At 64.0% G+C, this 14777-nt stretch overlaps 1 protein-coding gene across 3 annotated transcripts in view; it reads left to right on the top strand.

Moving 5' to 3' along the window:
* The first annotated feature begins 3580 nt into the window (after positions 1-3580).
* The window catches only part of NOTCH1 (notch receptor 1), a 45372-nt gene continuing 34175 nt past the window's right edge, over positions 3581-14777 (top strand). For all 3 annotated transcript variants that reach the window (XM_081590699.1, XM_081590700.1, XM_081590698.1), the window contains exons 1-2: positions 3581-3895; positions 5625-5706. In XM_081590699.1, coding sequence (XP_081446825.1) covers positions 3835-3895; positions 5625-5706 — 143 coding nt within the window. In that variant the 5' untranslated portion in view covers positions 3581-3834. The remainder of the gene's footprint in view (positions 3896-5624; positions 5707-14777) is intronic.

Genomic DNA, 14777 nt, shown 5'->3' with positions numbered 1-14777 from the left:
AGGGGGCATCCCCATCAGGCCTGGTGGAGCCGGCCCAGGGGACCTGCCGGCACCCACAGGGAGGCTCCGGCCAGCCCACACCCAGCACGGACAGGCCTGGGTGACTGGATCCCTGCATGGGGAGTGAGGGCAGGCAGACAAAGCCAATTGGAGACCCAGCCTACCCCTTCCCTTCTGGGTGCTGGCCCGAGTCCAGCTTGGGGAAGAGTGGCGGAGAGCAGGCGGAGCCCCATGCGCACACGCACATGCCCGGCCCGAGTGCAGCCCATCGTGGTGGAGCCATGCCACGTTGCCACCGAAACCACATCCAGAAAAACGCTCGAACCTCTGGAAATGTTCTGGGTTGGTTTCAAGAGGGAAAGGTAGACAGGACTCTAGAAGGTCGATAGAGGAGGAGGCCAAGCCCAGGGCGGCAGGCATGGGCCCTCGGTGGGCCTGCTGGTCAAGGCCTGGCTGTGGTGAGGCTGGGCATGTCTCAGGCGCCCAGGCCCTCTCTTCCCAAGTGGGTCAGACACACTTTACTATTAAGTTCAAAAGGCGGACGAGCGCTGCCCCTGGGGTTCTGGAAGCAACTCCCGGCTGCCCTGGCGGGCACGGCCCCTGCCCCCCACTCTCGCCCCTCCTCCCCACACCCCGGCCCCTCTGCCGCAGGGCCACCATCACCCGCACCAAGCTGCCCAGCTGCCCCCACGCTGTGAACAACACATGAGACCAGGTCAGGCAGCAGCCCCGTTGTGGTCACAGACAGCCCACCCCAGGCTTCCAGAGCCCATCTGCCTGCTGAGGAGCAAGGCGGGGACCTGCCCGACCCAGAACCAGTCTTGTCAGGAGGTCTAGTAAAATCAGGAGCACCCCATGCCCTCCGGGTGCATCTGAAGCACCAAGACCAAGACAACCTCTGCAGGAGGGAGAGGGGCTGGGGCCCCAGGACCAGGAGTCTCGGTCTGGCTGCACCTTAGAATTGGGGGGGTAGGGAGCTTTAAACAGGCCCCCCCTTGCAGCAAGCCAAATCATGCCAGACTCCCTGGAGGAGGGGGCTGGGGTGAGTTTCTTTGGGGGGCAGGAATGGGCTCCACGGCAGACCTTCCCAGCCCTTCTTGGTGATGGTATCCCTGCATCTCTGGGGACAGAAGAGGGGGAACTGACCAGCTCAGCCTGGGGTGCGGGGGCTGAGGGCCTTCTCCCCTTCGGGCCCAGCAAGCTGGAGAAGAGATTGGCCACAAGACACTGACCCCTCTGCGAGCCAGGCCTGCAGCCTCACCCCCACCAGTCCCAGGTTCCCCAGGTGGCCTGGGGGCCTGTGCAGGGACTGCCCAGCAAACCTGGCCCCAGTGCCTACCACAAGCCAGCAGGAAGCCCCAAACAGTGGTCCATTGCTGTACCCCACCAGATTCAGTGCTGGCCATCCCAGGCCCCATTCTCCCATTGGGCTTTGGACAGGGCCCACACCCCAAATTCCCCTCCTCTCCCCAGCACCCCCAACCAGGGCTGCCCCTAGGCTGCCCATCCTGTAACAAGAGGGTCTGGGCGGTCAAGACCCCCAGTCCTCCCCGCCTCAAACCCCTTGGCCTTGGAAGGTTGTTAAAGAGAGATAAGAAGGGGCCTAATTTGTGACTGGAAAAGCTTGGTGCCCACTTGCCAGGGCTTGGCCCAGCCCCTTTGCAGGCCTGGAGGGAGGGAGGCCTGGCCCAGCCCCTGACCTTGGCCTCACACAAGCCCCTCCCCAGTCCCAGGCACTTCTGGTTTTGCCAGGGTCTCCTGGGGGCCCCATTCGCCCACAGGATATCCCAGGAAGCAGATGGCTGGCATGGGGGTTAGAAGCTTGGGAGGCCCCGTTATGTACCACTGGCTAATGAGAGTATCCAGCCCCTGGGCAGAGGCCCAGTGTAGGCCTGGCACAGCCGCAGACTCAGGTGAGACTCCCCCGGTCCCGAGTCCCTCCTCTAAGACTGCTTCCAAGGCTGGATGGGCCTTTGCTTTTGGTCTGGGGCCTGTTGGCAGAGACGCTGGGCTCTGATGGGAGGGCACATGGGCAGTGGCCCCAGAGGAGTGCCCACCCTGAAGCCCTCCTCCATCCATCCCTGGGAGAGGAGGGGCTGTGGTGTGCAAAGCCCCGAGACTGTGAGCTGGTTGTGGGGGTCAGGGGAGGGACTTCGCAGCCCCCCCCTCCTTCCTGCTATGGAGAATCTGCTCCTCCAGGCCGCCTAGCTGCTGTTACATAAACATCTCTGCTGCCTCCAGGCGCCTCCTTTCCTGGGCACTGACCCTGAGAGAAGTTACCCCAGGCTCTGAGAAGTGCCATGCCGCCAGCTTCCTGGAGGAGGCAGGCCAGGGAGGCTCCAGCAGCAGATGGGCAAGCTGTCCCTCCTTGTGCTCACAACTGCATCCCAGCTGCCCCAAGACGCCCTGCAACAGGTGTACCAAGGAGGGTGGACTGGTGCAACCTGCCCACCGGCAGGCAAACCCCACTTTGCCCACCTCTCTGGGCCTCCCTGGCAAGGGTGATTTCTCAGCCAGCCTCTGGGATTTCTGCAGTCCTGAGGGTTCTCCTGACAGGGAACCACATGCCAGCTCACTACCCTGTGTTGAGAGGGGGTGCTGTTCTGTACCTAGTGTGAGGCTGTAAACCGGCTTAGTAGGGACTGGGGCAGGCATTTTGGACGCCCAGCACTTAACCCGGGCTGGCACAGGATGCCCAAATCTGGCGTTGTGGTGCAGAAACAAGTCACCCGGAAGGAGCTCGGGGGAGGGGTCCAGGGCTGCCCGACCCACAGCGTGCTTCGCGGGGCCACTTTAGGCTGGCGGCGCGGGAGAAGGGGTAGGACAGTGACCAAGGAGCGCCTGGAGGCGGGTCCCTCCTGGGGGAGCTGGTGCGCAATCTTCCAGGCGCTGGCCCCAGGCTATTTCCTAGGGGGTACCCAGGGTCCCTTTGGCAGAGGCTGCAGCCGCGGTACCACCATCCTTCAGGGTCAAATGCCCCGGTCTTCACGGCCACGTAGGTGGGGAGCATGTCTGGGCTGGATCTTTCAGAGGTTGTAAGTTGTGACCACGGGGGCTCCTAGGATTGGAGCCCCGGGCCAGGGGTACACGCAAGGCTGCCGATGGCGTGACTTCTCCCAGAGCCTGTGTCCTAGGGGCTCCTCCACACTCGCCTGCCCGGCCCAGCTCCTCTTGGGGACAGGCCTGTCACAGGCGCCCCTTTCCTCGCTAGGCCTGCGCCTCCTCCGCTATTGAGATGCAAATCGTTGCCAATTGTCGCAGAGCGCGGTGGGAGCCCACAGCCGGATCCTTCCGCAACCCCGGACCAAACTTTGGGTCTCCAAAAACTTTCGAACGAGAAGTAGTCCCTTAGGGTATGGGCCCCGACCCCGCTCCGAACGGCCGCGGTCCCCATCCCCGGAGGACCCGGGCTCAGGACCCTGCGCCCCAGCCCAAGGAGGTGCGGGGTTGGTCGAGGAGAGCAGAGGGGCGCGGCCAGCGAGGGGGCGCGGGGTGCGGAGGGATCGGCGGGGGCGGGCCCCGGGGGCGGGGCCGGCGGGGCGGGGGCGGAGCGCGCGGCTGCCGGGCGCCTCACTAGTGCCTCGGCCGCGGGAGGGAGCGCACGGGCGCGGGGATCGCGGCGCGGGCCGCCGGCGCAGCGTAGGAACGATCGCGGGCGCGGAACCGGGCCGGGGCGGCCGCGGGAGCCCAGGGACGCCCTCCAGCCGGAAGGAGAGGGCAGTAGCGGGCCGTTACCGCCTGTGGGACAGTCCCCCTGCGCGCGGGTGTGCCCGACCCCCGCCGGCCGGGCGGAGGAGGCCGCCCCCGGGCGCAGCGGGCAGCCGGTGGGCAGGCATGCCGCCGCTCCTGGCGTCCCTGCTCTGCCTGGCGCTGCTGCCCGCGCTCGCCGCACGAGGTAGGCGACTGTCCGCCGCGAGCCCGCAACTTTCCGCGCCTTCGGAAACTTTTGGCGGCGCCCTAGGCGCGCGTCCCCGTGTGGCTGGGAGCGGGTGGCCAGGGTGGGGAGGGGGACCGGGCGACCCGAGGCAGGTTAGGAGCCAGAGTCCCGGGCTCGGGGAGAAGAAACGACCCTCCCCTGCTCCGCCTGCCCGATCGCGACGGACTTGGCGCCGCTCGCGCCTGAAACCGAATTTGGCGCCGGGTTTGAAGTCGGGTTTGAAGCCGTGCGTGGGCATCTGGGGGCCTGGGAGACCTAGCTCTGGGCTCGCCCTTCACCAGCCGCGCGTGGGGCTCGCTGCCGGGACGGGCGGACGAGCTGCCTACTACTTTTCGATTTGAATCGAGTCGGTTTTGGTTTCCTGTTGCTTTGGGGCCATTTATCTTTTTTCTTCGCCTCTTGCCCGCGCCGGGGGCGGATGTTGGGTCGCGGAGCTTGGGGTCCAGGGCCCCGCGATCGTCTTTACAGAACCGCACTGCGGGACCTGGCTGCGGAGTCTGGTGGGCAGAGGGGAGCCGGGTGGGCCAGGCGGCCAGGCCTCCCTCCGGGGTGGGAGAGTTCGCGCAGGACCGGGGCGAGGGTCCCGGACCCAAGTGTCCTCGGGCTCCTGGCCACCCCGCCCGCGGTGTCCCCTCCCCACACCGGGTCGCTACTCCCATCCTGGCTCACAATTGGGGCAGGGTGGGGGTCGTGTGTGCGGAAGATTCAGCTGCTACTGATAGACTTTCACTTTGTGGAGTTCAAGTTTGGAAACCTTGCAGGGGTGGGGGGTGGGGAGTCATTCCTCTCCACTTCCCATGGAATCTGATGGTGATTAATGCTTCTCTTCCCCTAAAAGTTGGAGGGAGAACTAGTTCCCTGCTTCCTGAAGACGGGGTTCCATGTCACACCCCGTCCCCACCCCCAGAAGGGGCTTAATTTACACAGCCCTGGTAAGAAGGAGGCTGGGGTGGATTAATAGATCCCTTCCCAGGAATGAGGTCGAATTCCTTCCAAATGGAGCATCTTCATCCCGCCAGCCCCTGGCTGTGTGTGGGGAGGAGGCTGCCACTGAAGATGCCCACCCTGGGGAGCGGGTGTTGGGTGTCGGTGGAGGCGTGGCCAGGTCCCTGGGGTGCAGTCCTGGTGCCCCAGGAGGCGGCCTTGGCGCGACAATGGGCTGCTCTGATTCCTCCGCCGGCCGGCGCTTTGTTGGCAGGCGGGGCAGCGGCCCTTGCAGCTGTCGCATTTTCCCACGAGCGGGGGAGCTGAGTGTGGCCAGCACCGCCCCCCCCAGCGCCACCCCCTGGAAGAACTTGTTTGAACAGCAAGACAATCCTGGTGGTTAGATAGGGCCCCCAGCCCAGCCAAGGTCCCCAGTAAAGCCGGGGTAAGGGGTGAGAAGTTTGGGAGACTGGCCCAGGGTCATCCCAGCATTTCTTCCCTGCTGTCTACAATGCATTTCAGGCCACTCCTCCCCCCACCACCACTTTGCGTGTGACCTGTCCACCTGCCACCCAACCAGTCTATTCCTCCCTCCCAACTACTCTGACCCCAGAACTCTGAGCAGAATGTTGAGTCCCCTTGGGATTCATGCAGGGCTTCCTGGGGACCCCCTGCACCCAGTAACCCCATGACAGGAGCTGAGGGGTGGGCAGGGCCCCTGGGGGTGCTGGCCAGGCTGACCTCTCCTCTTGCCCCTCCCCAGGCCTGCGCTGCTCCCAGCCCGGTGAGACCTGCTTGAACGGAGGGAAGTGTGAAGTGTTCCCCAACGGCACCGAGGCCTGCGTGTGAGTATGGGCCCCCGCGCCCCTGCGGGGACCTGTTGCTTTGTCGGGAGCGGAGCCCCTGCCTTCTGCAGCGGGCCAGCCGGGACAGAACACTAGGCCATTGTCTTCTGGAGATGGCCCAGAAGGCTGGGTGCGGTCACGTGCTAGTTTTATTGGACAAAGTCTGGCAATTACTTAATCACCAGCAATTATGCTGCGTGTGGAACTGGCCTGGCCGCTGGGGGTTCAAGCGCTCCTTTGAGGACCACCTCGGGCTCCTAGGGTGCTAGGTGGGCATCTCTGCTACCCCATTTCTTCCCAAAGTCCCTGAGACCTGCAGGGAGGCTCCAGAGCGTCTGGAGAGAGGCCCGGCCCTCCCAGACCTGCCAGCCAGGGGGAGTGCCTCTCCTGGGGGCAGGTGATGCTTGCTCTGGGCAGGTGAGCGTCTCCCGGACAGGCGGTGCCTCTCAGCGAGAAACTGACTAGTTCAAAGGCAAACCCACCCTTTGTCGCCCTCTGCCTTCCCTAGCCTCTCCTCTCTGGCCTCAGGTGAGGTTGGGGAAAGGAGGTTGGAACTCATCGTGGTGGCCTTGCCTGTCTCCGCGGGGGTGTGGGTGGGAGTTCCTGCCAGGAGCTCTGTCTCTGTGCCTAACTCTGACCTCCTGACCGGGTGGCCCTTCGCCATCCCAGTCTTGGGTCCTCAGCTGTGAACGGGGGCGGGGGTGGGGGTGGCTGTGTTGTCCGCAGTCAGGGAACCTGGTTAGGATCTATCGCCTGCCTGCCCGCCTGCAAGTACCATCCAGCCTCTCGGGAAGTTTTTATGCTGTGGCCGATGCCCTTCAACTTGAGTTCGTTCCTGATGGGAATAACGAGCAGGTTCCTGGCGGCTGGAGAAACGCCCCCTCCCCAGGCTGCAGAAGCGGGTCCCCAGCCGGGATGGCGCGCCCTCATTCCAACTGCTGAGGGCCCATTCCCTTGACAACCCCTGGCCCGGGCTCACTGCCGACCCAGCCAGTGGGCAAGCAGCCCCCTCCTCCCCGCCCCCCCTCCCCCCAACCCCCCCACCCTGTCCCAGACTGAAGCCAATTAAGCAGGTCTGTGAGCAGTTTAATGGACAAAGCGCATTGTGTCTTTGTCAGACACTAATGAATGCGCACTACTTTTTTTTTTTTTGCTTTTTTGGGGGGCCTTTTTCTCCTCCTGCAGAAGCCTCACCGACGCTTGATGCCCTAAATCTTGTTTCCTTTCATTGAGAGACCGACAGCTGGGATTCAGTGGAAGTGCAGGGGCTATTGTTGGGGAGGCGGATTAATGCTGGGTGATTAAGTATGCGTGGCTTCCCAGAATGCCCACTCCCTTCCCTGCCCCTCAGCTCACTGGGATGTGTGTGCGTGTAGGGCTGGGGGCAGTCTCCATATTTCTGCAGAGGGCTCTGGGGAGGGCTGGGGAAAGTAGGGGCCGTTTCTTCTTGTGCCATCACTGGAGAATTGGGACGGGACAGCCTGGAGTACCCCCAGGCCAGCGCTCTGGCCACACACTGCCCTGGCTGCTGCAGCTCTCACCCACTGGCCTCCGAGTGAGGTGCTTCGAAGGGACGGGGTTGGGAGAGGCTCTCCCACCCCCAAACCTGGGCAACTTTGGGAGTTCCTCCCTCCCCAAGCCAGGCCCCAGATCAGGGCTAGGGTGCCAGCCTTTTTCCTCCCTTTGGCCTGATGTTCCCCCCCACCACCAGCTTGGCGGGAAGCCTGCCTGTCTGGCCTGGCACCCCGCCTAGCTCGGCCCACAGAGACCCCATTGTGCGCACCCTGCAGATCCACTTGGAAGATGAACGGAAGCGCCGTCCTTGCAGGCCCCACCTCTGGGCGCCTTGGGCCAGAGGCAAGGGATCAGCCATGACGGCTGGCCAGGCCCAGCCATGGGGAGGCCCCAGTCCAGGCTCGCGGGGCAGGGTGGGGGCGCTGCGGCCACCCCCAGGGTCCGTGCGGTCTCGCTCTCGCCCACCACCCACTGGCCTGCGGAGGTTCTGCTGGTGGGGGCGGCCTGGCTCTCTGGGCTGAAGGGGAGAGCCGCTTTCTTCCCTCCGGGGTGTCTGGGCCTCAGGCCGACCTGGGTGTGAACTCGGGCTCTGCAGCCTCCAGCTGGGACCCGCAGAAAGTTCTGTGACTTTCCTGCTGCTTCCCCTGTGGCCAGGGCGTGGGAATCGACTGTCATGTGCCAGGCGCATTCACGCCAGGTGACTCATCTGTTTCCACCCAGAGAGAGGGAACCTTCCCCAGAAGCCACCCGTCAGGTGTCTGCGCGGCTCGGGGTTGGAAAATGAGGTTCGTGTTGTTGCGAAGGCCCTTCAGGAAGTCCCAGAGAGCTGGGCCAGGCTGCCCGGTGGAGGGCGGCTGTGTGTGGTGGCCCTGGTGGGGGGCGGTGGTGGGGAGGCTGGTGACCCAGGGGCTGGCTCAGGCGGGTCTTTGCGCCCCTCTGCCCACCTCGGCGCCCAGAGTACGCCGGAGGGAAGTCAGGCAGGTGGTGGACCTTGGCTTCGGACGATCCTGTACTTGAGGCCCGGCTCTCCCATGCCCAGCGTCCTTGTGACCTCAGGTCGTTGGGTCACCTGAACCCAGATTCCCCTAGTCAGTAATTTGGGCTTGATCCGTGATTGATCTCTTGGTGGTGCGTAAAGGTTACATAAGAGGCGTGTAGCAGGCGCGGGGCGAGTGTCCGTTCCCTCCCTGCCTTCTCCTTTTGAGCTGACAGTGCTGGTTTCAGGATCCTCATTCGAGAGGGTTTAGCTGTCTAATGAGTGAGTTCAGAGAACCCGAAAGGTACAGCCTGGTGGGCCTGAGCCGGGGCACCGCCTGGGAGGGGCCGGCCGGCGACTCCGAGGACTTCTCACCCGCGGTGGCGCCCATGAGCACCCTCCTTGCTTCCTTCCCGATTCTGAGCACCTGTTGTGTGCTGGGTTCTGCTCTGGTCGTGGGCATGTGGGCCCAGGTCCGACGCAGCCCCTGCCCCCATGGTCTCTCCGCTTTCCAGTGTGGGGTTAGGAGAGGGGGCTTGAACACGTGACACGTCAGACGGAGGGGAGTGCCGTGGGCAGGGTGGCCTGGCCCCATGTGGCTGGCAGCAACCCCGGAACCGTGGGCATCGGGCGTGTAGCGGGGCCCAGAGACATCGGTGCTGGGCGCAGCATCACACAGCCCGGAGTGGAGCCCAGCCCCGCCTCGCTCTGTCCGGGGGGGGGGGACGTGTGTTCCTAACCGCGGCCGCATCCTGCCTGCACTGCCCCCCGGGCCCTCGCTGGCCGTCCTGTGAGGAAGCAGGGCGGGGACAACGACTTCCCTTTAGAAGAAGAGGCTCAGGGGCCGAGTGGAAGTGACTGGGCCACCCGGCTGCAGAGGCACGGCAGTCTACGTCTGTGTCACCTGGCCCGTGTGTTTCCACTGAGTCACCTGCGTGTCTCGGGCGAGGCTGGGGGAGGAACAGGTTAATTCTCACCCTCACCCCCCCGCCCTCCCCAGGCTGAGAACCAACCAGGTCTGTCCAGGACTTCCTCTGTTTGTCAGCGCCTGGGCTCCAAGGACGCAGGGTCAGAAAAACACAGCGAATCAGCAGCAGCTCAAAGCCCTCACCTGCTGCCTCTGACCCCGGGGGGCGGACGTCAGGGAGCACGCGAGCCCCACAGGAAGGTGCCCTCCTCAGGCCTGGCCCTGCCCCTATGGCAGCCAGTGTTTTTTCCACTGGGAAAAAAAAAATAATAGGGATGTTTTTTAAAAAGAGAGGGGAGAAAAAAAAAAGAAAGCTGTGCCCTTAGCTTGAAGAGGGTGGGGACGGGCAGACAGCTGAGAGAGGAGCCGCTTTTCGTCAGGACAGCTGAGCTGGGTCAGGGCAGCCGGGGCCACGAGTGAGAGGGAGGGTGCGGGGACCCCCCCTGAGGCGGTGGGGGGTGGGGGCAGGTCCAGAGGGCGGCACGGCTCCACTCCCCCGGGGCTGGGAGGCAGCCCAGAGGTCCCACGGAAGCCGGCACTGGCTCCGTCCCTCGCTGACCGTGATGCTGATGGGTGGCTGTGGCTGTCGTGGACAGATGGGGCCCCCACTGGGCAGGGCCGGGCTGAGGAGGGCACCTTTCCTGTTTCATGTCTCGCCTATAAATAGTGAAAGGATGTGGCTTTGCAGAGTTGATTGAGTGTCCTGATTGCTTTCCTCAATAAAGTGCCGACGATAGCTCCACACACAGACAGCCCTTTTCATCCGGCCTCGTAAAAGCGTGGCAGACGTTTTCTTCGGCGGCCTCACACCCCCTCGGGGTGGCGGCCGGCTCTGCGTCTCATCTTCAGTCCCCACTTTACAGGTGGGAACAGCTGAGGCTGAGAGATAAAGAGGCTGGGAATGGGAGTAGGGGACCTGGGGCCAGCTTGCCTCAGCTTCTGCCTTCGTGTCCGGGCACATCCAGAGCCTTGCAGACTCTTCCCAGAGGCTTTAACGAGCGGCTGGCCTCGGGGCATCGCGACTTGTGGGTCAGGATGAGTTTGATGCGTTTGATGCGTCCTGAAGTTCCCGGCCAGGCTGTCTCTGGCGGCCCCTCCCCGTACTCCCATGGACTGTAGCAGGTACCAAGCGACTGGCTCCTCCTCTGTGCCTGAGAGTGTAGGGTTAGGGGACCCCTGGAGCTCCCTTCCAGCGGCATCCTGGCAGGACCCTGGGATGGGCCTGCAGATGCCCAGGTGGCAGCAGTGGACTGCAGCGTGGTCGGAGGAGGGCCCAGGAGTCAGGCCTGGCCATGCAGTAGGGCAGCTTCTGTCCATCTGGGGCCAGCTCTGGGCTGTGGTGTCCTTACCCCCCCACCCCGGTCTGCTGGTGGGCCGTGGACACACCCGCTAGAGCGGGGGCCGTGATTGACAGGTGCTGCTGCAGAGGAAGGGCGCGGGCAGAGAAGAGCCCTTTGCCAAAGTGGCCTCTGTTGGCTTCTTCCCCGGCACCTCCTTCCTCAAGGCCCCTCCTACCTCGTTCCGCTAAGGTCACAGGTTGCTGATGACTAGTTGGGGGGCTGGGGGCGAAGGGGGGGACGGGAGGATTGATATTTGTATTTTGATAGTCAGTTGCATGTATTACAAGTTTTATAATTTTAGATGTTTAAAATGTACATTTCAGGAGACTTGTCCGGTGGCCCAGCGGTTAGAACTCAGGTTCCATCCCTGGTCGGGGAACGTAGTCACTTCAGTTGTGGCCGACTATGCGACCCCATGGACTGTAGCCCTGCAGGCTCCTCTGTCCAGGGGGATTCTCCAGGCTACTGGAGTGGGTTGCCATGCCCTCCTGCAGGAGATCTTCCCGACCCAGGGATCAAACTCGCGTCTCTTACGTCTCCTACATTGGCAGGCGGGTTCTTTACCATTAGCGCCACCTGGGAACTGTGCGACATGGCAAAATAAATAAATGAATAAATACATTTCAGTGGCGGTTAGTACATTCACAAGGTTGTGGAACCAGCATGTCTGTCTAGTTCCAGGTTTTCACCACCCTGAACAAACCCCCCCAGGCATTAAACAGGCGCCCCCCCTTCCCCTCCCCTCAGCCCCACCTGCTCTCATCTGCCTTCTGTCTCTGGCTTTACCTGATCTGCATGGTTCACACGAGCGGACTCGCGCCGCTCGACTCTCCCGCCCGGCTTCTTTCCCTCGGGGTGCGTGTCCGTGCGTCACTCCTCTGGGCGCTCGCTGGACTTGACCTGCCTGAGAACGTTAGGGAGTGGCTGGCGGTGGCACCAGCATCGTCGTCCCGGTACGGTCTTCGACAGATGTCCAGAGGAGGTGGGTGTCGGGGGCGGGGGATGTCCGGAAGGCTCCCTGGAGGAGGCGGTGCTCATTCCTGTGTCCACATGGCCAGCCATGGGGCCCCCTTGAGTGGGGCCTGGCGCATCCGGGGGTACTTGTTAAGGTGGGGTGGCGTGCCTTCGGGTCCAGGGGACGAGCACACAGGGCTCCACAGCCGGCACCCCACCTGCCTGCTCGGGGTGTCAGGAATGCGAGGGGCAGTGGGCGTTTACTGAGAGCTCACTGGGTGCTGGGGCGAGGCGGGCAGGGCAGACGCACGCCTGGCTTGTTGTTTGAGAACCCAACTTGAGGGCAGACGCCTTCACCTCCTGCAGCGCGAGGCTGGTGCTGTGGGAATACCCCACCCAGGTGCCCCAGGCCCGCCACGGCCTTTTGGAGGGAGTCCACTGTGGAGACTCCAGCAGATGGGCTGCGGACAGGTCAGCAGGAAGAGGGGCAGCTGGGGGGGCAAGTCTGAGACCTGAGCCCCTACCCACGCCATCTGCCTGCTTCCTGGCCTTTCCCTGGCCTTGGAGCACATCTCTCCTGAACCCTCAGGGTTCATCTCAGAGTTAGCGGTTGTACCCTTGGCGGGAGGCACCCCGCCTGGTATGAGAGGGCAGAGGGTCAGGGGCCTGGCCCCTCGCTCTTAGCTACAAGCTGACCCCCTCCAAGTGGTCCTCGGGTCTCAGGGAGGCTCCAAGTGTCCTGCAGGGCACCAGAGAAGCGCTCCTGCAATGTTAGCGTCTGGACACCTGCTTGGCCCCCGTGGGGAGGAGTGGGTCCCCCCATCACAGGCGGGGGGCAGCTCTCTGTGCGTCTCTGGGAACAGAATGCCCTCCCCAGGGTTTCACCACTGAGTGGTCCCTTCTGGCTGGGGCTCTCCTCCCCACCTGCACCCCCGCTGCCCCTGGGATGGAAGCATTCTGGGAAAGGGGGCCTTGACTTTGCCATCCACTTCCCACCGAGGCTCGGGGTCAGGGGTCACATCATACCGTCATCTACACGTTCGAGTGAGTTAGGTTCATCGTTGCCCTTTCCCTTCCTGACACCAAGCTGCTGCTCTGCGTGGGCGTCCGTCGCGTGGCGTGTGGACGCCTCCAAGGGCCCGGGCTCCCCTTCCATGCAGCGCCTACCTCCTCTGTGGCTCAGGCATCCCAGGGCCCCCAGCCCCTTGCTGCGCTGTCTCGGGCTCTCCTGGGTAGGGGCTGGGGACGGCCTCTGGAGGTCTGACCTGAGCCTCCTGCACCTGAGTTGCTCCATTTCCTGGAAGGTGCATCCGGGGTCCTGGTTCCCAGTAAGCCTTGGTGGGGGCGGGGGGTGCCCTGGGGAGGCCACGCTTCCAACGCCCACGTGGCGGTTCCCAAACGCGAGAGGCACTCAGACAGCCCGCCAGGCTCCACCACCCTCAATCTGGGAGTCCTCGTGGGATGACTGCCAGGTGCAAATGTCGCTCTGGAACCCGCACGCACAGAGCTCACCCTGCCCCGCACCGAGCTGCCCAGAGACGGTGGGGGGTGGGGGGAGGGCAGGCCCGAGCCCAGCCCCATCGTCAGGATTTTCATCCAAGAAGCAGCTGCATTTTGACCCCGCGCTGGGCCTGGCCTGGCCCATGAGTGTGGGAGCCTCGTCCCTGCCATCCCGCCTGCCTGTCAGTCACTGGGCTTGGGTGTCCATCGTGTGTCTCTGAAGTGCTTGAATCGGTTGCTCTTCTCCACTGGGTAAACGGTCCCTCATCCCTCTGTTGACACTGCTGATTTGCTAAGCAAACTCTTTGCCCCGCAGGCGGCACGAAAGGCCAGCCTTACCCAGCCCGGCCGAGGCCTGGGGCAGGCAGGTCCCACGTCGTCACGTCGGCCTTAGGGCCAGGGCAGTGGGCTCGGGAGAGGGGCTGGGGGGGTGTCTGAGCCACACGGCACAGGGGGCAGGCCACTGGAGGCTGGGTGGGCACTCGAGGTGACATGCCGGCACCAGGCTGGCCCTCCTCCGGGGACCCTGCTGGCCTCCTGCCTCCTTCGCCCCTTGATCCTGGGTCAGCTGAGCTGCCGGCCCACTGCTCGACCCCAGGAGGCCTGCGGGACAGGCAGCTGGGTCCTGGTGGGTCATCGTGGGTCCAGCGGGGGATGCGTGTGGGAGCAGGTGGGCGGCTGCCCCTGGAAAGCTCTGTCGGTGCTCCCGCCGCCGGGACCCGGCGTTCGGGGACCCGCCTCCCACCGTTTCCTCTCGGTTTCTGTTGCTGGTGAGCGGAAACTACACGGTTACTGGAAATGACAGGTCTGGGGGAGAAGCCAGAGTTTTGAGTGTGTGTGTTTTTCCCTGAAAGCTTTTCAGTGCGAGAGATGCTGAGCTAAGGCCGGGCTGAGGCGGGGCCGGGGGTGGGGGGTGCTGGCCACACTTCCGCCCCCGGGGCCTCGGTCTCCCCTCCAACCGCGGAGAGGGCTGGGGGAGGTGACTACCTCTGGGCCTTCCGGGTCAGCCTGAGGGTCTCTACTGTGCTCGCCAAGCTGCTTCCGGCTCCCAGGGGTGCCCCCACAGGGCGGGGCTCCCCTCACTTCCCCCTCCAGGGCTCAAGATGAGGGTGGCCTCAGGCCTGATTGAGAGCCAGACGGTGCGGGGAGGCCAGGCAGGGCTGTGTGTCCTGGTGTCCACGGTGGCAGGGGCCTCAGGCCGTTACAGCATCCGCCCCGGGGGTCCAGGGCCCAGGCCTGGCACAGCACAGCCCTCAGCAGGTATCTGACATGTGGTCTGGGTGAGGGCTGGACCCAACGGAGCCCATCCAGGTTTCTGGAAGGCCTGGCCTCCAGGCCACAGGCAGGCATGGTCCATGTCGGCTGCCCAGCGCTGTTCCAGCTCGCTGCTCCTGCCAGGCCACGGTGGGCTGTGTGACCGCGGGCTACTCACCCACTGCTCTGAGCTCCCTTGTAAACAGTAACACACACAGGTCCCGACGGGACCTATCAGCGTGGCCTCACTCCACACGCGGGCCTGTTCGTGGTGCTCCCAGGCCTCGGCCCGAAGGCTCTCCCTGAGACCAGCCCAGCCCTGCATTTGGGCAAGGTCATGGAAGGGCGCTGGTGGCTCAGACCGTAAAGTATCTGTCTACAATGCGGGAGACCTGGCTTCGATCCCGGGGCTGGGTAGATCCTCTGGAGAAGGAAATGGCAACCCACTCCAGTATTCTTGCCTGGAAAATCCCATGGACGGAGGAGCCTGGTAGGCTGCAGTCCCTGGGGTCGCAAAGAGTCGGACACGACTGAGCAACTTCACTTTCACTTTCATGGAAGGGCG

Source organism: Giraffa tippelskirchi, chromosome 4, assembly GCF_054371585.1.
Source record: "Giraffa tippelskirchi isolate mGirTip1 chromosome 4, T2T-mGirTip1v1.2.pri, whole genome shotgun sequence".
Lineage (NCBI taxonomy): Eukaryota > Metazoa > Chordata > Mammalia > Artiodactyla > Giraffidae > Giraffa > Giraffa tippelskirchi.
This window is presented reverse-complemented; position numbering and strand designations above follow the sequence as displayed.